The 22,584-nt window shown below is 49.7% G+C and overlaps 1 protein-coding gene across 3 annotated transcripts; it reads left to right on the top strand.

Moving 5' to 3' along the window:
• Positions 1-654: 654 nt before the first annotated feature.
• On the top strand, positions 655-20,841 carry PWWP3A (PWWP domain containing 3A, DNA repair factor). Of its 3 annotated transcripts, none has more exons than XM_083421550.1 (14): positions 655-815; positions 2,735-2,865; positions 4,637-4,728; positions 5,215-5,309; positions 7,016-7,807; positions 9,452-9,562; positions 12,138-12,208; positions 12,321-12,397; positions 13,428-13,488; positions 13,649-13,724; positions 15,214-15,264; positions 16,576-17,006; positions 18,198-18,286; positions 19,908-20,841. In XM_083421550.1, exons 2-14 carry the CDS (start codon positions 2,809-2,811, stop codon positions 19,996-19,998), a joined length of 2,094 nt encoding a protein of 697 aa, XP_083277676.1. In that variant the 5' UTR covers positions 655-815; positions 2,735-2,808; the 3' UTR covers positions 19,999-20,841. The 3 variants fall into 3 exon arrangements, with proteins under 3 accessions (XP_083277676.1, XP_083277674.1, XP_083277675.1); XM_083421548.1 differs by lacking the exon at positions 655-815 and adding an exon at positions 940-1,091; XM_083421549.1 differs by lacking the exon at positions 655-815 and adding an exon at positions 941-1,074.
• The last annotated feature ends 1,743 nt before the right edge of the window (positions 20,842-22,584 follow it).

Here is a 22,584-nt window from a genome sequence, read left to right as displayed (position 1 = left end):
ACCCGAGGTACCACTGTACTGGGAAAACCAGAGCTTGAACTATACGGAGCTTTGTTGGCAAGATGATGTATCTGCTTTTTAGGATGCTGTCTAGGGTTGTGATTGCTTTTCTCCCAAGAAGCAGGCGTCTTTTACTGTGTTTTCCACTTTGGGGCTATCAGTTTCTGGGTCACCTTCAAACGCAGCTCCACATAGAGACATAGAGCGCATGGCAGTAGTCCAAGCATGAGATAACCAGAGCATGCATCACTGGTGAGACAGTCTGTGGCTAGAGAGGGTCTCATCCTGCGTACCAGATGGAGCTGGGAGACAGCTTCAAGCCACCATTAAAAAAAAGGTAAAAGCGTTTCCCTCAGTTTCCCTCAGAGGGCGAAAAAGGCGGGAAAGCATGATGACGGAGCAGAGCGGAGCAGCAGTGCCCAATCAGAAGCGGCGGCGCAGCCGAACGGCGCTCCGATTGGCTGGTGTTTCCCCACCCAATTTCAAACTGCGCACGGACGACCGTTGGTCCAAAATAGCCTCCTCGCGCCAGGAGGGGGAAAGCGCAGGCGCAAAAGCCACAAACTTCGAGGGGCGGAGCTGGAAACGGGAACGGCCCACCCCGCGAGCGCGCCGGCGAGTGACGTCACATTCTCCATCCTGATTGGCCAGAGGGCTAAAAGAAACCGTTCCGCATTTGCACGCGACTCTTCCGGAGGCGGGTACGCAAACAAGCCGCCGCCATGACGACCCCCTAAACCCCTCCCCCCCTCCCCGCCTACCGCGTTGTGATTGGTCGCTCGCGCCTCTCGCGGGAGTCGAGGCGGTTTGGTGAGGTAAGTTGGGAGTCCGTGGGAGGAGGGGGCGGGTAAATCCCTCGCGCGGATTGGCTGGGCGGAGAGAGGGGAGGCGGGGCGAGGCAAGGAAGTCTCCAACCAGCGGCGACGAAGAGAGTAAGGAGGAGGGGCGAGGGGCGTGGCCTGTCAACCTCGCGTCAACGACCAAAAGGGAAGAGGGAAGACGAAACCCCCTCAAAATCTAGACGGTCCCGAGGCGTGGCAGGTTCGAATCCCGCCTCCCCATTTCCCCCGCCTCGTTGTGAGGGGCCTGAGGTAAATAATGAATTCATAACAATAGTTTAAAAGGAATTCGCCAGGAGGGAGCTGTTGGTGACGAAAACCTATGACGGTATTATTATTATCATTCCAGGAAGTGAGAGTTCCCTATCCCATAATACGCCCCTCGACCCTCACGCAGCCCGCCAATCTCACCCCCATAATGGGGTGGCTGAGGTAACTGTCTCAAGAAAACGGGGTGAGGGGGGGCTCAAAGAAAACTGGGTGAGGGGAACTCAAATCCCGTCCCTGATTATTATTATTATTATTATTTATTAGATTTAGTATTGTTATTGTTTAGTTGTTTCGTCGTGTCCGCCTTCTTTATGGTCCAGCTCTCACTTCCATACATCACTACTGGGAAAACCAGAGCTTGAACTACAGTGGTACCTCGGGTTACATACGCTTCAGGTTACAGACTCTGCCAACCCAGAAATAGTGCTTCAGGTTAAGAACTTTGTTTCAGGTTGAGAACAGAAATCGGGCTCTGGCAGCGCGGCAGCAGCAGGAGCCCCCATTAGCTAAAGTGGTGCTTCAGGTTAAGAACAGTTTCAGGTTAAGTACAGACCTCCGGAACGAATTAAGTACTTAACCCGAGGTACCACCTTTGTCGGCAAGGATTGTCCTAATACATATTCTTTTGTTGTTGTTTAGTCGTGTCCGCCTCTTCGTGACCCCATGGACCAGAGCACACCAGGCCCTCCTGTCTTCCACTGCCTCCCACAGTTTGGCCAAACTCATGCTGGTGGCTTGGAGAACACTGTCCCACCATCTCGTCCTCCGCCGTCCCCTTCTCCTTGTGCCCTCCATCTTTCCCAACATCAGGGTCTTTTCCAGGGAGGCTTCTCATGAGGTGGCCAAAGTAATTTCGTGACTGCTGTCAGCATCTGCCGTGATCATGGAACCCAAGAAAGTAAAATCTCTCACTGCCGCCATTTCTTCCCCTTCTGTTTGCCAGGAGGTGATGGGACCAGTGGCCATGATCTTAGTTTTTTTTTTATGTTCAGCTTCAGACCATGGACAATAACAACACAAAAAATTTTAAGGGACGCAGGAGGTGCTGTGGTCTAAAGGACAGATCGTGAAGCTGAGGCTCCAATACTTTGGCCACCTCATGAGAAGAGAAGACTCCCTGGAAAAGACCCTGATGTTGGGAATGATGGAGGGCACAAGGTGAAGGGGACGACGGAGGACGAGATGGTGGGACAGTGTTCTCAAAGCGACCAGCATGAGTTTGACCAAACTGCGGGAGGCAGTGGAAGACAGGAGGGTCTGGCATGCTCTGGTCCAGGGGGTCACGAAGAGGCGGACACGACTAAACAATAACAACAACATACTGCCCTTAATCAGTTCATAGGATATAAAAACAGTCAAAGGCGCTTTATTGCGCTGGTGGGAGATATCTAGGTTCATTTATTACTGATATTATCATTATGAAGTTTGATGAGAGTCTTGATGTGAGTACAGGACACTGGGCTAGCCTGATCCAGTTACGCTCTTCTTAGGTTCTCCATTGGACGAGGCTGCTTTTCACAGAATCGGAGAGTCGGAAGGGACTCCAAGCGTCGCCTAGCCCCTGCAATGCAGGAATCGCCGTTTTACAAGCGAAGGCGCGCTAATGGGATATTTTGTCTTTTCAGATCCTTGAAACCTGGCGGTCACCAGCCCTCGCCTCAAATCCTCGCTTGCCTGCTATCCTCCATGAACGGCAACCATGAAGAAGGCAAAGTACATCCTTTGCACGTGGAAGAAACGGTGGTGGCCTGCAAAGGTGATATTAATTTGAGAAGCTCGGGACCTTTTTATCTCCTTTCTGTTTGCTCTGCTCCCCATCTCTACCAGTGGCTGCTATGGGAAGGCGATCAGTATATCAGTATACCTGAAGGAGCGTCTCCACCTCCATCGTTCTGCCCGGACTCTGAGATCCAGCTCTGAGGGCCTTCTGGTGGTTCCCTCACTGCGAGAAGCCAAGTTACAGGGAACCAGGCAGAGGGCCTTCTCGGTGGTGGCGCCCGCCCTGTGGAACGCCCTCCCATCAGATGTCAAAGCGATAAACAACTACCTGACATTCAGAAGACATCTGAAGGCAGCCCTGTTTAGGGAAGCTTTTTAATGTTTAATAGGTTATTGTATTTTAGTGTTTTGTTGGAAGCCGCCCAGAGTGACTGGGGAAACCCATCCAGATGGGCGCGGTATGAATAATAAATTACTACTATTTCAGTGGTACCTTGGGTTAAGTACCTGATTCGTTCTGGAGGTCCGTTCTTAACCTGAGTGTTCTTAAGCTGAAGCACCACTTTAGCTAATGGGGCCTCCCGCTGCCACCCGTGTCCCATAGATAGATAGATAGATAGATAGATAGATAGATAGATATAAAAGCTAATTGTCAAATGGCCTTCTCGGTGGTGGCGGCCATCAGATGTCAGGGAGATAAAGACCTTTTAGAAGACATCTGAAGGCAGCCCTGTTTAGGGAAGCTTTTAATGTTTGATGTATTATAGTATTTTAAATTTTTTTGGAAGCCGCCCAGAGTGGCTGGGGAAGCCCAGCCAGATGGGCGGGGTATAAATAATAAATTATTATTATTATTATTACTACTACTACTACTACTACGCTATACCAGGATGAATGTGTCTGGCGTGCCTGACACATGACTGGCGTGCTCCAGTCCATGGGGTCACAAAGAGTTAGACACGACTAAACAACAACACCAGGATGTTGGAGGAAGTTTAGGATACCCGTGATATTTCCCCCCGAGGTATAGCAGGGGGTCTCTGGCAGCATTGATGGGTTGTCCCACCAGCAGCCCTCCCCACTTGGATCGGGACCGGAGCAGCTTCCTACGGCCCCTCAGCCAATTTATTTATTTAAAGGTGTTTCTTTATTTAAAGATGAACCTGCTTTTGCCAACTGGGGCTCCTTCAGGAGGAAGGGCAGGTTATAATTCAATAAATAAAAAAAATCAGATATTTCTCTTCTTATCTATTATCTATTATTTATTGAATTTATATACTGCCCTATACCCAGAGGTCTCAGGGCGGTTCACGGAAAAGGAAAGGAGTAAGAGAAAAATATTAAGACTGAAATCCTAAGCACGTTTATTTGGAAGTAAGTTCCACGCAAATAAATGTGGAATATCAGCATTAAATGCACTGTATCCTACAGGTCACTGCAGTGGGAGTTGAAATTAGCTTGGGCGCAAATTGTAACAGCGATGACAGTAGCGCAAAGAAAAAGAACACAACTTATGTTTTCGCTTGCATGTTAGGCTGGGATCACTTTTTTTAAAAATCCACAATTTTCAAACAGACGCATAGGCACCATTCTGTGACCCCCATCGCTATTCCAGAGTTAAAAGTCCACTTTACTATTTCAAGTGATAAGATTACTTAAAGTGAAGGAAATTATTTACCTTTATTATTATTAGTGCGACCTACATCTTTTTCTTGTCTTTACACTGTTCTGTTTTGTTGAGACCTGCCCTGTGGGACATTAACGTTAAGAAATCTCACAAGCGTACGTTACGTTCCTGCATCCTTCAGGTTTTGTCCGCCGGCCGGACTTCCAGAAGGCGACAAGATCTGAAGAGCACGCCGAGAACCCTTCTGGTTGAAATCCTCTGCCTGGAAAAACAGTTAAGTTGCACGTCCAGCATCTCAAGCTCCCTTGTTGCAGTTGACGCTGCTGGACGGGACCACGGTATGGTGGGGGTACGGACGTGGGTTGCGCTGTGGTCTAAACCACTGAGCCTCTTGGGCTTGCCGATCGGAAGGTCGGCAATTCGAATCCCTGCGCTGGGGTGAGCTCCTGTTGCTCTGTCCCAGCTCCTGCCAACCTAGCAGTTTGAAAGCACACCAGCGGAAGTAGATAAATAGGTATCGCTGCGGCGGGAAGGCAAACGGCATTTCCATGCACTCTGGTTTCTGTCACTGTGTCCCATTGGTTTAGTCCTGCTGCCCACATGACGCAGAAAGCTGTCTGCGGACAAACGGCGGCTCCCTCGGCCTGAAAGCGAGATGAGCGCCACAATCCCATAGCCGCCTTTGACTGGACTTAACCGTCCAGGGGTACTTTACCTTATGGTGGGGGTGTTTAACCGCTTTCTCTCACTTCTTAAAAGGATTGTTGTGCGCCACGCAGACGTTAAACCTTTGCAGGAGGAAGACATCAACATCATCGCCTCTCGGTTAAGTGGCCAACCCGACGCCTCAGAAGGTAACCCCCGGGGCACGACCTGAGCACAAGAGCCTTCTCTCCTCCCATGTCTTCCAGCGACTGGGATCCAGAATTATTTGATAACGATGATGATGATTTATCAGATTTATATACAGTGGCCCCTTGGTTCTCGAACATGCTGGAAGTTCGAAAACCAAAGCGCGGCTTCCGATTTGCGCAGGTGCCCCGGGAACAATAGCCGACAGTTCGGCATCGGATGTTCGGCTTCTGAAAAAAGTTCACAAACCAAAGCATTTACTTCCGAGTTTGTGGTGTTCAGGTTCCGATTTGATCGTCAGCTAAGCCGTTTGAGAACCAAGGTTCCACTGTACCACCCTTCATAAAAAGATCTCGGGGCAGTTACTAACACAAGTGAGCAACACGAATAAATAGTTAAAGCAGGGGAAAAAACCAATAACGCCTCCTTCCCAAAAACACATTTAAAAGGCTGTATAATAGTAATCAGGGACGCGGGTGGCACTGTGGGTTAAACCACAGAACCTAGGACTTGCTGATCAGAAGGTCGGCGGTTCGAATCCCCGCAATGACAGGGTGAGCTCCTGTTGCTCGGTCCCTGCTCCTGCCAACCTAGCAGTTCAAAAGCACATCAAAATGCAAGTAGCTAAATAGGTACCGCTCCGGCGGGAAGGTAAACGGTGTTTCCGTGCGCTGCTCTGGAAGCTGTACGCCGGCTCCCTTGGCCAATAAAGCGAGATGAGCGCCGCAACCCCAGAGTCGGCCACGACTGGACCTAATGCTCAGGGGTCCCCTTTATCTTTACCTTTAACCATCCAGGGGTCCTTTACCTTTTACCAAGGGTGGGGGCTACCGGTCCTTTGGGTATAGCCAATCCTCATAGCTATCCAGCGAGGAGGGGAGCAAAATAGCTGCAAATCTCTCCTCTAGTGTTTCCATCTGGTTACGATGGTCTCGTTTATATGCTGCCTTTTCCCTCTGCAAGCAGCTCAGAGAGGAATGACACAGGGCTGGCCGGGGTGGGGGTAGTTGAGGGCAAACTCGGCTTCTGAGTCCTTTCGACGCATCTTTCGACTGGATTAATGTAACTTGCTCTACGTGGGGATGCCCTTGAGACTGACCCAGAAACTCCAGCGGGTGCAGAATGCTGCGGCGAGACTCCTTATGGGGTCCTCGCTGCGGGATCACATTCACCCAGTGCTATACACTGGCTCCCGGTGGAGTACAGGATCAGGTTTAAGGTGCTGGTTTTAACCTTTAAAGCCCTATGCAGCCTAGGACCCTCGTACCTACGGGACCGCCTCTCCTGGTATGTCCCACGGAGGACCTTACGGTCTTCAAACAAAAACATCTTGGAGGTCCTGGGCCACAGAGAGGTTAGGCTGGCCTCAACCAGAGCCAGGGCTTTTTTGGCTGTGGCTCCGATCTGGTGGAACACTCTGTCCCAAGAGACTAGGGCCCTACTGGACTTGACATCTTTCCACAGGGCCTGCAAGACAGAACTGTTCCACCAGGCTTTTAGCCAGGGCACAGCCTGACCCCCTTCTTTGGCAATTGTCACAGATCTCTAGCCCAATGGTTGCCACGAACCTGATTTGAACTGATTTTATAATGAAATGATTTTAGAATGTGGTATCATTTGACTGTTGTTAGCCGCTCTGAGCCCGGCTTCAGCTGGGGAGGGTGGGATATAAATAAAATTTTATTATTTATTATTATTATCTCAACAGGTCAGAGCAAGAAAAACCGCAAAGCCATAGATGAGTTGATCTACCGGCATGCTCTGCGGATGGCCCTGGATATCCTGAGCGGAAACTCCGTCTCGCGCAAGGGGCGGAAAGGCAAAGTGTCACCCCCGAAGGTCACCCCCGCCGGAGCGTCGCCGGGGCGTCCGGCTAAGTGTCGCCAGCTCCAGTCTCCAAGGGACCCGCACGAGGGAGAAAGCAGGGAGAGTACCGTCGAGTGTTGCCTCGGCTCCAAGGTGTCTCCTGTCTCTAAACCACAACACTTTGGGGAGGCAGCTGGCCAGAACTGCTCCCTTTCTGAAGCAGCAGCGACCGTCACCCCCCAGAAACAGCAGGAACCGTCGCCCAAATCTGACTCAGGCCGGAGGCGGCTGCAGTCCTTTAAGGAGAGGGGCGAGGGGCGCTGCCCATCTCGGGGCAGGTCTGGCAAGGGCGGCGGCTTTCCCTCGCCAAACAGAACGAGCACCCCGGCGGCCGCCTCTCGAAAGCCCCGGCCCAGGTTCGCAGGGCCCGGGGTGCGGAAGAAACTGCTGGGCTCCCCCGCCCGATGCGTTTCAGCTGAACCAGCCAGGGGAGAGGAAGGAGGGAGATACAACAGAGGCCCCAACGGCAGCAGGCGCCTGAAGGGAAGGCGGCAGAAACGGAATCGAGGAAGGAGTCGTCCGGGGGACTTGGACTCCTCTGCAGAGTCTCTTTCGGCAGGCAAGGCGGGGCAGAGGCAGGATGCGTCCTTCAGCCTGAAACAGTTCCAGCTTCTGGATTCTGAAGACGAAGAAGGTAGCTTGCGTGCTTTGGCAGGGCGGAGGAAGGTGCTTGTGTGTTGGAGCCAGTGTGGTGTAGTGGTTAAGAGCGGTAGTCTCGTAATCTGGGGAACCGGGTTCGCGTCTCCGCTCCTCCACATGTAGCTGCTGGGTGACCTTGGGCCAGTCACACTTCTCTGAAGTCTCTCAGCCCCACTCACCTCACAGAGTGTTTGTTGTGGGGAGGAAGGGAAAGGAGAATGTGAGCCGCTTTGAGACTCCTTAAAGGGAGTGAAAGGCGGGATATCAAATCCAAACTCCTCCTCCTCCTCTTCTTCTTCTTCTTCTTCTTCTTCTTCTTGTTCTTGGAATGGCGTTGATCCTAGAATCAAGGAATTATAGAGTTGGGAAGGGACCACAATCATCCTCTAGTCCAGCCCTCTGCAATGCAGTAATCTTTTGCCCAGGGTGGGACTCAAACCCACAACCCTGAGATTTAATAATAATAATAATAATTTTTATTTATACCCCGCCCTCCCCAGCCAAGGCCAGGCTCAGGGCGGCTAGCAAGCAATAATAAAAACAAGTTGAATGAATACAACTTAAAAACAAGATTAAATACAACAATTAAAATATTGAAACATTAAAATATTAAAATGCAGCCTCATCACAGGAGGAGAAAGGAAAAAGAAAGAGGGGGAGGGAATCAAATTGGCTCCAAGCCAAAGCCCAGGCGGAACATCTCTGTCTTACAGGCCCTGCGGAAAGAAATCAGATCCTGCAGGGCCCTGGTCTCATGAGGCAGAGCGTTCCACCAGGCCAGAGCCAGAGTTGAAAAGGCCCTGGCTCTGGTTGAAGCCAATCTAACTTCCTTAGGGCCCGGGACCTCTAGGGTGTTGCTATTTATGGACCTTGAGGCTCTCCGTGGGGCATACCGGGAGAGGCAGTCCCATAGAGTCTCATGCTCTAGCAACTGAGGTATCTCTCAGGCTAGGAGGCCAGGGCAGCTCCCGCCCCACAATTCTTCCTGACTCTGCACATCCTGTGCACACCTTGCAATGCACAAGTGGTTCTCTCCCTCTCCCCACTAAAGCAGCAGGTTGGTTTGTTTTTTTAAGAAAAAGGAGAGAGAAAAGATCTCAGTGTTGTTATTTCTCAGTTGTTTAGTCGTGTCCGCCTCTTCGTGACCCCCTGGACCAGAGCACGCCAGGCACTCCTATCTCCCACTGCCTCCCGCAGTTTGGTCAAACTCATGCTGGTAGCTTCGAGAACACTGTCTAACCATCTCGTCCTCTGTCGTCCCCTTCTCCTTGTGCCTCCATCTTTCCCAACATCAGGGTCTTTTCCAGGGAGTCTTCTCTTCTCCTGAGGTGGCCAAAGTCTTGGAGCCTCAGCTTCAGGATCTGTCCTTCCAGGGAGCACTCAGGGCTGATTTCCTTCCGAATGGAGAGGTTTGATCTTCTTGCAGTCCACGGGACTCTCAAGAGTCTCCTCCAGCACCATAATTCAAAAGCATCCATTCTTCAGTCATCAGCCTTCTTGATGGTCCAGCTCTCACTTCCATACATCACTACTGGGAAAACCATGGCTTTAACTACACGGACCTTTGTTGGCAAGGTGATGAAGATCTCAGTACTCTGTAGTAAAAGCTGAAAGTGATTAACGCCTTTTCCTTTGACAGGATTCGCACCTGCCTCTTCCCTGCGGCTTAGCCCCATTGGGAGGTACAGTCACAGCCCATCTTCCAGGGACGATGAGGATGAGGAACTCCCCAGCATCCTCTTGCACCCAGGTGAGGCCCGTTCTCCATCTTCTGGTTTGGCCTTTGGCCGCCAACCCTGTGAGGTAAGTCAGGCTGTAAGATGGCGATTGGCCAGGGAGCTTAATGCAGCCGAGTGGAGATTTGAACCGTGGTGTTTCTCAGGTCCTAGTTCAGCAGTGAATGAATGAATGAATCTTTATTTGCGTCGGCCATAGCAATAAAACAACAATACGATATACAAAGAATAGAAATAAAAAGCCAGTTATATAAAATACATTTGTGGGTTTTGAATCAATAGTCAAATGGTGGATCTGATTCTGATTGCCCCAGCTAAAAACCTCAAGTCTTTATCAAGAGGGCAAGCCAGAAGGGCATGTGCCACCAATTCAGGACTTCCATCTCCACAGGGACAAAAGCGTTTTTCGTGTGGAATCTGTTGGAGGTCCTAGTCCAGCAATCTGTAGCCACTACCCCACACCTCCTGAGAAGCAGTCGGAACCCTCTGTAAAATCTCCCCTGGCAGTATCATAGAATCTTTTTTTTTTAACCAAACTTGTATTTATAATAATATAATAATAATTTATTATTTATACCCCGCCCATCTGGCGTGAGTTTCCCCAGCCACTCTGGGCAGCTCCCAATCAAGTGTTAAAAACAGTACAGTGTTAAATATTAAAAACTTCCCTAAACAGGACTGCCTTCAGATGTCTTTTAAAGATAGGATAGCTGCTTCTTTCCTTCACATCTGAAGGGCGTTCCACAGGGCGGGTGCCACCACCGAGAAGGCCCTCTGTCTGGTTCCCTGTAACCTCACTTCTCGCAATGAGGGAACCGCCAGAAGGCCCTCGGAGCTGGACCTCAGTGTCTGGGCTGAACGATGGGGGTGGAGATGCTCTTTCAGGGATACAGGACCGAAGCCGTTTAGGGCTTTAAAGTTCAGCACCAACACTTTGAATTGTGCTCGGAAATGTACTGGGAGCCAATGCAGATCTCTCAGGACCGGTGTTATGTGGTTCTGGCGGCCGCTCCCAGTCCCCAGTCTAGCTGCCGCGTTCTGGATTAATTGCAGTTTCCGGGTCACCTTCAAAGGTAGCCCCACGTAGAGCGTGTTGCAGTAGTCCAAGCGGGAGATAACTATGCAATTATGCAATTTTAACCGCTTCTATACATACATTGTACAGTATCCATCACTTATCTCTTTTGCCAAGACTTCCCCATCCACCTCTCTGTGGCATTGAGGGGAAATCTTGATCTGATATTTCAACCCATTGTCGTTTCAAGTCTTCTCTTTTTTGATAGAAGAGGCACACATGTAAAGTGGTGGGTGCGTTTCTTATCAGGCCACCCCAATCTGATTTAGGGCACATTTCAAATCCAACCTTGGTTTGGTCCAGATCGCAAAAACTAAAATGGAGTGGCTTGTCCCATGGTGACGCAGCCCCCTAACAGTCAGCCTTCTCCCTCTGATAGTTGTCTCTGCCTTGGCCCAGTATACCTGAAGGAGCGTCTCCACCCCGGACACCGGGGTCCAGCTCCGAGGGCCTTCTGGCGGTTCCCTCACTGTGAGAAGTGAAGCTACCAGGAACCAGGCAGAGGGCCTTCTCGGTAGTGGCACCCACCCTGTGGAACGCCCTCCCACCAGATGTCAAAGAGAAGAACTACTACCAGACTTTTAGAAGACATCTGAAGGCAGCCCTGTTTAGGGAAGTTTTTAATATTTGATGTTTTATTTTTAATATCCTGTTGTGAGCTGCCCAGAGTGACTGGGGAACCCAGCCAGATGAGTCGGGTATAAATAATAAATTACTATTACTATTACACCTTTCTCTCCACTGAGAACAAGGTGGTACACCTTGTTTAATCCTCACAACAACCCTGTGAGGTAGGCCAGCCTGAGAGGCATAGCTGTCAACCGTCCCTTATTTGGAGGGACAGTCCCTTATCCCAGTGCCATGTCCCGCTGCTGTCCCTTATTGATGATGCCCCTTAAATTTCCCGGGTTTGAAAGGAAGCAGCTCCTCTCCCTCCCTCCCTGCCGGCCAGGGAGGAGGGAGGCTCCAACTGGGTTGCTTGGCTGCGTTGCTCACCCAATAAGGAGTCTAAGAACGACTGGGGGGTGGAGCTTGCATGCCTTGTGCTGATCAAATCGGCCACGTTGCCTGGGGACTCACCTTTGCTCAGCGCTTCCCAGCGGAGAGGTGACGGTGGTTTCCCTTGCTGCATCCCTTGCCGGGTTGCTGCGCTGTGGGAACCACCGCTTGAGGCTTCGCTTGGCTGCTGGCTGGGCTTTCTGCCTTTGGCTCGGAGGGGCTCAGAAGCTGAACATACCTGTGCCTGGAAAATCCCTTATTTTGGCTGCTGATCCCTTATTTTCAAGGCTGCTGGTCCCTTATTTTCAAATCTGTAAGTTGACAGCTATGCTTAGAGGCTGTGGCTGACCCCCACGGTCACACCCAGCAAGCCCCATGGGCCCAGTGGAGTTCTGAGCCCTGGTCTCCCAGGTCCTAGTCCGATACTCTAACCACTACACCACACTGCCTTAACTCGGAACAGAAGGGAAATACCCCGTTCCGGCCTCCAACCTCTGTTTCCGTTCTGCCTTTAGAGCCCTGTACCATCAAAGCCGGGATGCTGGTTTGGTGCAGGATGCCAAGACAACCCTTTTGGCCAGCAGTGGTAAGAATAAAAACGTTCTGTCTTGTTGCGTCTTTGTGGAAGGGGCTGTTCTCCCGGACTTCCTGCAAGGGGATGGGGTAGGCATGAAACAGGGGTTTTCTCTTCCCGGCAGGTGAAAAGAGTGCAGCAGAAAGCCAGGAAGGCCAATGTCATCCTCATCCAGGACACTTTGAGCATGAAATCCAAAGGGTAAGTGCAGCTTAAATGCAGTCCCGGTCTGGGTTCTGATCACCCATTGGCTGAGCTGCTCTGATGCCCGGCATGTTCACAGAGCTTTCTCTAAACTGCTCCTACAGGCAATGGCAGAAAAAAAACAACTTATTTCTGCTCTGCTTTCTCAGCCAGGAGTGTTGGGTGCGTGTTGGGTGTAGGTCTGAATTTGAAACCCTTCTCACCCATTGCTGAATAAATAATAATCATAATAAAATTTTATTTATATCCTGCCCTCCCCAGCCGAAGCTGGGCTCAGAGCGGCTAACAACAGCAAAATGATACAACATTCTAAAATCATTATAAAACCAGTTCAAATCAGATTAATGGCAACCATTGGGCTAGACTTCTGTGAGGGTTGCCAAAGGAGGGGATCAGGCTGTGCCCTGGCCAAAGGCCTGGTGGAACAGCTCTGTCTTGCAGGCCCTGCGGAAAGATGCCAAGTCCCTCAGGGCCCTGGTCTCTTGTGACAGAGCGTTCCACCAGATTGGAGCCACAGCCGAAAAATCCCTGGCTCTGGTTGAGGCCAGCCTAACCTCCCTGTGGCCTGGGACCTCCAAGATGTTTTTGTTTGCAGACTGTAGGTTCCTCTGTGGGGCATACCAGGAGAGGTGGTCCCATAGGTATGAGGGTCCTAGGCCATATAGGGCTTTGAAGGTTAAAACCAGCACCTTAAACCTGATCCTGTACTCCACCAGGAGCCAATAATTTTTGGACTTGTTTATTCGTTTAGTCGTGTCCAACTCTTCGTGACCCCATGGACCAGAGCACACTGTCCAACCATCTTGTCCTCTGTCGTCCCCTTTTCCTTGTGCCCTCCAGGAACTGGGGGGGGGGGTGATTTTTAGAGAACCAAAGGGGGAGAGCCCCCAAAAAACGTTGGGGAACCCCTGACTAAAACGCTTTGCTTCTCTCTAGTATCTAGCCATCTGTGTTCTTGCGGCCGTCAGTAAGATTTTTTCCCTTGCTAACCCGTCGTATCCCTTTTCCCTCCGCCTTCCCCCTGCAGCTTCTGCACTTCGTTCAGAAACCTGAAACACTACGAATGCAAGGAAAAGGGAAAACTGATAGTAAGTTTTAAACGGCAAAGGTGTGAGCTTCTTGGGGGGGGGGCGCGTGATCCTTGGTCTCCGCTCTGCATTTGTGTCTTCCACAAAAAGCACTGCTTGTGTTCCCCAGGGGAGATAATATTCTGTTTCTTTTCCCGTTTTGCTATGACTTTGCCCCCAGGCCAGAGCCAAAGAGAGTCACCCTCAAGATATCGACTGGTGCATCAAGTTGATAACAGACTACCTAGTTCGAGTAGGTAAGCTTAGCCAGCGGAGTGGGGCTGGGGGGGGGGGGTGAGGAGTGTCTTCTCTTTCCAGTAGCAAAAGAACTCTGTATTCTGTTTCTTCCTGTGCTGGTCCCGTGGGCTACCCGAGAGGCGAGGTCCAAGTCCTGTCCGTGGTCAAAGGTGCAACGTGGAGGCAGCCCATAGTAGCTGTAATGGTTCTAGGGGTTGCTCGTGCGTAAGCTTGTCCCAACATCTGGCTGGGTTGCCTGAGTGAACCTTTCCTGTCCGGGCAGCCACTCGCCCGTGACCGTCTCAATCACTGGCAGAATCCGTCAGTGGGCGTTTCTTCAACTTCTTCTAGCAAAGAAGTTCTTTGACGCCCAATCTCCGCCTACTCTCCCTGCGCGGAAGCCTTCTGCGCAAGGAGGGCGTGGGCAGCGGAGGACCCCTACTCTCCCCGCTGGTCCCAGGCAAGGAGTCATGGGATCACCTCGCCGATTGCCCCATCTGCCCCCCTTATCCACTGGAGCTATGCTGATTCTCTCCCCCAGAAGATGGGCTGCCCCTCTCACTCCAAGGACACTCTCTGGGATCCCTTCGGAGCTTGCTCTCTCCCTCGGACACTGATGGCAGTTCCCTGACAGTAGCTGAAGCTGGGTGCAGGGCAGGGAATCGGGTGAAGTCAGGAACAGGCTTGCAAGCAGGGAGCCAGGGCGGATCAGGAGCTCAGGCAGGAAAGCTGGACAGGGTTCAGGCAGGAACTAGCAACTAACAATGTTGCTCCCGCAACTTGGGACTGGGGCTGGCTGGCTTTTATCTGCCCCGAGGCATAGAGCGGCCCCGATCCTCTGGTGACTTTCCTATCCTGGCCTGGAGGTGAGCCCTCCTCCTGCAGGAACTTAGTTCCCTCCGCCTCTCTGCCCTGAGCCTCTGCAGCTCAGGAGAGGCTGGAGGGTTACCGGACCCAGAGGCAACCTCCTCTTCCCCTGACGGGGCTGAGAGTGGAGCACCTGCAGGCAATGGGTCCTCCATCACCTCAGGAAACAGAGCAGACTCACCTGCGGACCCAGCACAGGTGAGGACCCTTCAGGCTCAAGCCCCAGCCCCGGCTCAGCTGGTTCTGGAGGCAGGGAATCCTGTGCAGACTGGGATCCCTCAGGTTCAGCATCCGAGTCCGAATCCCAGGCCATCACAGTGGGTGACAGGGAATTCTGCTGCTTATGAATGAAGAATGAAATTCAAGCTTGGAAGCTTGGTCTTTTATGTATAAATATATATGAATAAGCCATCAGAACCATATATTGCAAGGGAGACTTTAAAGGGAAACCTAGTGGCCTTTGGTAACTCTAGAGTGTGACAAAGAGACAGTGCAGAAGCTCACTCAATGTATGACCACTCAAGCCTTGCTTTTAAATCCATGGTCGGCTTGGGAACAAAGTTCTGCGATGGCGTGACATAACTTGAAATCTCCAAAATGGGATTTAGTCGAGAAACCTTCCTCTTCTCTCCCCGTCCCCAGGCTGCGAATCTTTCACGGGGTCCTTCCTGGAGTATTACGCCCACGAGATGAGTGAGTAATTCGTTGCCTATTAAAACGCGCTGCTTTGATTCAAGTTTCCTAAAGAAGGAACAAAATCAAAGAAGGTTCCCTTTGCATGTATACACACAGCCAAGACCTCACTGTCTCCCAATTTTTGTTTTTTATTAAGTTCCTTTTGGGGAGTTGGAGGTCTGTGGCTTCTTGGGACGTGGTATACAGTAGGCGTTTTCCTTCTGTGGCAGTGAGACAAGTCCTAGCCCTTGTCAGTTTCCTCTCCTGCAAAATGGGTATTGTGCACACGTTTCTTCTCCATAGCGTGTCCCTTCCTGTCCAGTTTTGATGTTTCACCAGAGGGATGGGGAGGAAGGAACATAATATTTTGCCCTCCAGTGTGGTGTAGTGGTTAAGAGCGGTAGTCTCGTAATCTGGGGAACCAGGTTCGATTCCTCCCTCCTCCACCTGCAGCTGCTGGGTGACCTTGGGCCAGTCACACTTCTCTGAAGTCTCTCAGCCCCACTCACCTCACAGAGTGTTTGTTGTGGGGGAGGAAGGGAAAGGAGAATGTTAGCCACTTTGAGATTCCTGAAGGGGAGTGAAAGGTGGGATATCAAATCCAAACTCTTATTCTTCTTCTTCTTCCTCCGTGTGCCTCTTCCTCGAAAGGTCCGGAGGGTTGCAACACGAGAACGGGGCCTTCTCTGCAGTGGCTCCCCATCTGTGGCATGCTCTCCCCAGGGAAGTTCGCCTGGCGCCTTCACTATACACCCTTAGGCACTAGGCTAAAACATTCCTTTTTAACCTGGCCTTTGGTTGACCTGATCTACACCCCATACCCTTTTAAAACGTGGCTCTTTAGAGGGGTGGCGTTATTGTATTTTTATTTTATATATTGTGATTTATTTATTTTTTGAACCGCCACGAGACCTCCGGGTATAAGGCGGTTTATAAATTCAATAAATGAATGATTTTTTTGTCCATGATACCTGAGAGAAAGGTAGGCTTTTCTCTGTGCCTTCCCGCAGAAACCGTGACATTGCCTTATGGAATTAAACATATCAATTCCATAAGGGGAAGATTTAAGGATGTAAATGTTTAAGTTAAACTTCATAAGAATTGGGATTTGGAAAACCGTTAAAAGGACATGCAATGAAATTCAACCCAGGGGAAGCGAGGAAGTCACTTAACAAGGTTAATAAGTGTAATTTTCAATAAGGCTATGATTTATGTTTGTTTGCCTTGTGTGTTTGTTTGTCTGTTTATAATATTGTGAAAACCAATAAAAAAAATTGGGGGGGGGGGGAAAGAAACCGTGACATTGCCGTCTGCTTTCCTCCCCCCGAGGCTACTCCGTCCGAACAGGCGTCCTCCACGAACCGCCGCAGGAGACCTTTCCGGAGGCGGAGGAAGCAGACCCGGGCAAGTCGCCATCCGAGCCGTCGCCTGCTAAGCCCCCCCGGAAAGTCCTCCCAGACCGAGCTCGGGCCGCCCGGGACAAAGCCAACGAGCGCATCGTCGAGTTCATAGTGAAGTCCAAGGGGGCGGACGACCACCTCCGCTCCATCCTAAGGAGCAAGAAGCCGTCGCGCTGGCTCAGCGACTTTGTCGTCGCCCGGCCGTACCTGCCCTGCATGGAGGTTTACCTGGAGGACGACCACCAACAGGAACTCGTTCTCAACTACTTGCGGCGGGTTTACCAGGAGGCAGACCCCAAGGTGCTACCCGAAGTGAGAAGGGACAGTATCAAGTTCATCTTGGACGTCTTGTTCCCCGAGGTAAATCGCGGCCTTTTTTTAAGGAGTTGGGACACAAGGAGCTCCCTGAACTGGTGCTACCAGCACTGGTTGGCAGCTGCTCTCCGGGATTTCACAGATTCCCTGAAAATGCTGCCACGGATCGGACATGGGATCCTTTGTCGCTGTTGTTGTTTAGTCGTTTAGTCGTGTCCGCCTCTTTGTGACCCCCAGACCAGAGCACGCCAGGCACTCCTGTCTTCCACTGCCTCCCGCAGTTCGGTCAAACTCAAGCTGGTAGCTTCGGGAACACTGTCCCACCATCTCGTCCTCCATCGTCCCCTTCTCCTTGTGCCCTCCATCTCTCCCAACATCAGGGTCTTTTCCAGGGAGTCTTCTCTTCTCATGAGGGGGCCAAAGTATTGGAGCCTCAGCTTCAGGATCTGTCCTTCCAGTGAGCACTCAGGGCTGATTTCCTTCCAAATGGAGAGGTTGGATCTTCTTGCAGTCCATGGGACTCTCAAGAGTCTCCTCCAGCACCACAATTCAAAAGCATCAATATGGGATCCTTAGCACTACGCCACTAAGCTGCGGTTCTCCCCCTAAAGACGAACTAAGATTCTAGCCCTGACGATTTTGAATAAGGTGCCGGTTTTCACACACGGCCAGTTAGACCCTCGGTCAATATTGCCCACACTGGCTGGCAGTGGCTCTCCAGGGTCTCAGCCCCACCTGGAGATCAAACTTTCTGCATGCAAAGGAGGTGCTCTAACCACTGAGCCACGGCCCTTCCTTTGCATTCCAGAACCCTTCCTCCATGAATGTGTCAAACATAAAAAGGTAAAGGGATCCCTGAACATTGGGTCCAGTCGTGGATGACTCTCGGGTTGCGGCGCTCGTCTCGCTTTACTGGCCGAGGGAGCCGGTGTACAGCTTCCGGGTCATGTGGCCAGCAGGACTAAGCCACTTCTGGCGAACCAGAGCAGTGCACGGAAACGCCATTTACCTTCCCGCCGGAGCGGTACCTATTTACCTACTTGCGCTTTGACGTGCTTTCGGACTGCTAGGTTGGCAGGAGCAGCGACTGAGCAACGGGAGCTCACCCCGTCATTGCGGGGATTCGAACCGCCGACCTTCTGATCGGCAAGTCCTAGGCTCTGTGGTTTAACCCACAGCGCCACCCGCTTCCCTGTGTCAAACATACTTGCAAATTTTCTTTCTCTTTGCCCCCAGGCCATCATCTACGCCATTTCAGCCGTGGACCATATCGACTACAAGAAAGCGGAAGAGATATACTTGAGAGGGCCTCTGGTGAGCCAAAGGTAACTCCTTCCGTCGCTTCTTATCTATAACGGCTTTGGGGAAACTTGCAAAAACGGGAGCGAATGCCATAGTATTGCTGGGTTCCCCCTTTAGTTATGGTTGGCTTAAAAAAAAGGTAAAGGTAAAGGACCCCTGGACTGTTAAGTCCAGTCAAAGGCAACTATGGGGTTGCGGCGCTCATCTCGCTTTCAGGCCGAGGGAGCTGGCGTTTGTCCGCAGACAGCTTTCCGGGTCGTGTGGCCAGCAGGACTAAACCGCTTCTGGCACAACGGGACACTGTGAAGGAAACCAGAGTGCACGGAAACGCCGTTTACCTTCCCGCCGCAGCAGTACCTATTTATCTACTTGCACGTTGATGTGCTTTTGAACTGCTAGGTTGGCAGGAGCTGGAACAGAGCAATGGGAGCTCACCCCGTCGCAGGGATTCGAACCGCCGACCTTCTGATCGGCAAGCCCAAGAGGCTCTGTGGTTTAGATCACAGCGCCACCCTGCGTCCCCAGTTGGCTTAATCATATACTCCATGAGTTTTCCACAAATGCATCTGTGGTCAGAGCAATTCAGGTAAAGAAACAGCAGCACTTCTGGCGATTCCCTCCCTGCGAGAAGCGAGGTTGAGGGAACCAGGCAGAGGGCCTTCTCGGTGGTGGCGCCCGCCCTGCGGAATGCCCACCCATCAGATGTCAAGAAAATAAACAACTACCTGACTTTTAGAAGACCTCTGAAGGCAGCCCTGTTTAGGGACGTTTTTGACATCTTATCGTGTTTTTAATATTCTGTTGGGAGCCATCCAAAGTGGCTGGGGATGCCCAGCCAGATGGGCGGGGTATAAATAATAAATTATTTTAAAAAATAAGAAATTGTCCCACAGCACCTTAGAGACCAACTAAGTTTGTTCCGGGTATAAGCTGTCATCTGCATGCACATTTCTTCGTGCATGCACACGAAAGCTTATACCCAGAACAAACTTAGTTGGTCTCTAAGGTGCTGTGGGACAATTTCTTATTTTTCTGATTTATTTCGACTGTGTCAGACAAACACGGCTACCCACCTGAATCTAATAAATTATTATATCATTCCAAACATCCATGTCTTTACCAAAATTTAGTCTGCTGTTGCTGTGGTATTGAAGACTGTTGCTGTGATATTGGAGAAGAGGAGGTTAAGGGGTGATATGATAGCCATGTTCAAATATATAAAAGGATGTCACATAGAGGAGGGAGGAAGGTTGTTTTCTGCTGCTCCAGAGAAGCGGACACGGAGCAATGGATCCAAACTACAAGAAAGAAGATTCCACCTAAACATTAGGAAGAACTTCCTGACAGTAAGAGCTGTTTGCCAGTGGAATTTGCTGCCAAGGAGTGTGGTGGAGTCTCCTTCTTTGGAGGTCTTTAAGCAGAGGCTTGACAACCAGATGTCAGGAGTGCTCTGATGGTGTTTCCTGCTTGGCAGGGGGTTGGACTCGATGGCCCTTGTGGTCTCTTCCAACTCTAGGATTCTATGATTCTAAGACGAGCCTCCGTTAACTTCTCCACACGTTACTGTATTAATTTTTGAATCCATGAGCTTAGATTTTGTTGTGTGTCCCCCGCCGCCCCCTTTTCCGTCTCTTTATCCTTCAGGGAAAGAGAAATCTTCGAGGAAGAAATCCTAGAAAAGAAAAGAAGGCGGAATCTGCAGAGCAAGAGGCCTCCTCCGGAAGCCAGCCTGTGAAGCCTTTTCCCCTCGTCCCCATCCCGGAGGACACAGAACAAGTTCTACACCAGAGCTGTGACATGAAATAGGAAGTGCGTATTCTGTATAGGACACAAGAGCCTTTATTTTTAAATATATATATATGTGTGTATCAAATATACTGTAAGAAGTACATGTGATACCAGAACCATGACAATCCCGTCAGAGCGAACTGGACTGTTGTGGCAGTGAAACCTTCTCTCTCTCTGCCTTGGGACAGCCCCAAAATAAATAATATATCGGTGTTTGTGACGGCTTGCGCAGGAACCAGTGGCAGTTTGAGAGAAGACTTACTCCCCCGGTGTCAGCAAACCAAATGTTTTGAACTACAGCCCCAGGCTGATGGGAGTTGTAGCCCAAACCATTTTGAACGGATGTCTGGAAGCAAAAAATAAATTAAAAATGCGTGTGCTCATTGTTCATAGGAAACGCTTGTACCCCGCTCCCCTTTTAAATGGCTTCCGGAGGCTTCTCTGGATCCCGAAGAGGAAAAACTTTGCTGTACATTCCGCTGTCGTCGTCTAAAATCCAGTTCGCCCTGCTTTTGGCAAAGGTTTCAAAAGCTGGAGGTGCATCAAATTAGGGGCTTTTGCTTCCCGTCACAGACAGGAATCACCTCAGTTAGGTTCGCAGTCTTCCATCCCCATTCCCGTTATGAATTTTAAAACCCAGCCGGCGCGGCTATTATTAATTTGATGAGAGCTAAAACAGCCTTAAACCTTCTTCCACCCATACCGAATCGTTCCATCCTTTCTCCATCTTTTAAGCTTTCCGTGCAAAATTCTCTTTTTTTAAATCAAACAATAAAACTTCTCAAAACCACGACAGACTGGTTTCTTGCGTCCTTTGGAAGAATTGCAAAACTGGACTGGGCAACCATCGAGCTGTTTTCTCAATAGTTTCTTTTTATTATTTTTAATAGAGGGGTTCTTTCTCTCTCTTTTTGCAAAAACAGCAGCGAGGGACACAGATAGTGTTGCATGCTGGAAGTTTGCAGCTTGGAAATAATCATAAATCGCTTCTCCGGGCTTCTGAGAGGAGGGCTGGCAGCGAAAGCCGGCAAGGGGTGTAGCGATAACACAAAAAAGCAATTTAATTTCTGGCATCTAACCCTTGTCTCTCCCATCTTTCAGCTCTGGTTCAGGCCAGGGGTCCGTCTAGAGCAGTTTCCCAAACTTGGGTCTCCCGATACCGTCTTTTTCGCTCTATAAGACTCACTTTTCCCTTCCTAAAAAGTAAGGGGAAATGTGTGTGCGTCTTACGGAGCGAATGCAGGCTGCGCAGCTATCCCAGAAGCCAGAACAGCAAGAGGGATTGCTGCTTTCGCTGCGCAGAGATCCCTCTTGCTGTTCTGGCTTCTGAGATTCAGAATATTTTTTTTCTTGTTTTCCTCCTCCAAAAACTAGGTGCGTCTTGTGGTCTGGTGCGTCTTATAGAGCGAAAAATACAGTAATTTCTGGCATCTGACCTTTGTCTTTCCCATCTTTCAGCTCTGGGTCAGGCCAGGCGTCCGTCTAAACCAGTTTCCCAAACTTGGGTCTCTAGATATTTCTACATAGCAGGAGATGATGGAAGTTGTCGTCCAAAAAATAGCTGGTTGTTATCCAGGGTTGTTATGAAGGTCAAACTGGAAGGGGGAGAACCGTGTCCTTGACGGGAAAAGCGGGGGTACTAATGTAATAACAAAATAATTAACGGGCTGGCCTAAATAAATTACCTGTAAGCTTCTTGGGGCAAAGACCTGCCCGTTCGTGGGTGCTGCGTTGAGATTGCAATCGTCGATTTATAGAGCGGTTTATTTCAAGAATATTTATTATAGACAGCTTTTTCAAGAGGGGGGCAAAGTGGTGAACAGGGTGGGAGGGAGGGAGCCGGAACAAGATCAAACTTTTCCAAAAATGTTATTAGTTTTCACAATATTATAAACAAACAAACACACACAAAACAAACAAACATAAATCATAGCCTTATTGAAAATTACAGTTAATATGTTTAATTCCATAAGGTGAAGATCTAAGGATGTTAATGTTTAAGTTAAATTTCATAAAAATTGGGATTTGGAAAACCGTTAAAAGGACATGCGATGAAATTCAACCAAGGGGAAGCGAGGAAGTCACTGAACAAAGTTAATAACTGGAACAAGATCAAACTTTTTGACGTGGGCAGAAATTCACGGGTGACTGGAGTAAATTTACGGACTATTTGAAAAGTCATTGTGAAGATCGGACGACGTTTGTAGGTTTGCAATAAGTTTTGTGAGGAGTATTATTGGAAATATTGCAAAAATGGAGAAGGAGGAGGATGATTTGTTAAGAGATGTAAAGGCAATATAAAGTTAAGAAATGCATAAGAAGTGGTTAAAAGGGTGGATCATCAGAGGTGCTGACGGAAGTCTAAAAAGACTGTATAAGTGATAAGTTTTGTGGTATATTTTATATGTTATATAAAATATTTTATATATTTTCTATGTTTATTTTGTTTCATATATGTTTATTTTATTTTATATATTTTATATGTTTATTTTATATCTTTATTTTATTTTATATATTTTATATGTTTATTTTA

The sequence above is a fragment of the Podarcis tiliguerta genome (assembly GCF_965153285.1).
Source record: "Podarcis tiliguerta genome assembly, chromosome: 18".
NCBI classification, from domain to species: domain Eukaryota; kingdom Metazoa; phylum Chordata; class Lepidosauria; order Squamata; family Lacertidae; genus Podarcis; species Podarcis tiliguerta.
Note: the sequence above shows the minus strand (reverse complement) of the source record. Positions and strands in the feature narration are given on the sequence as shown.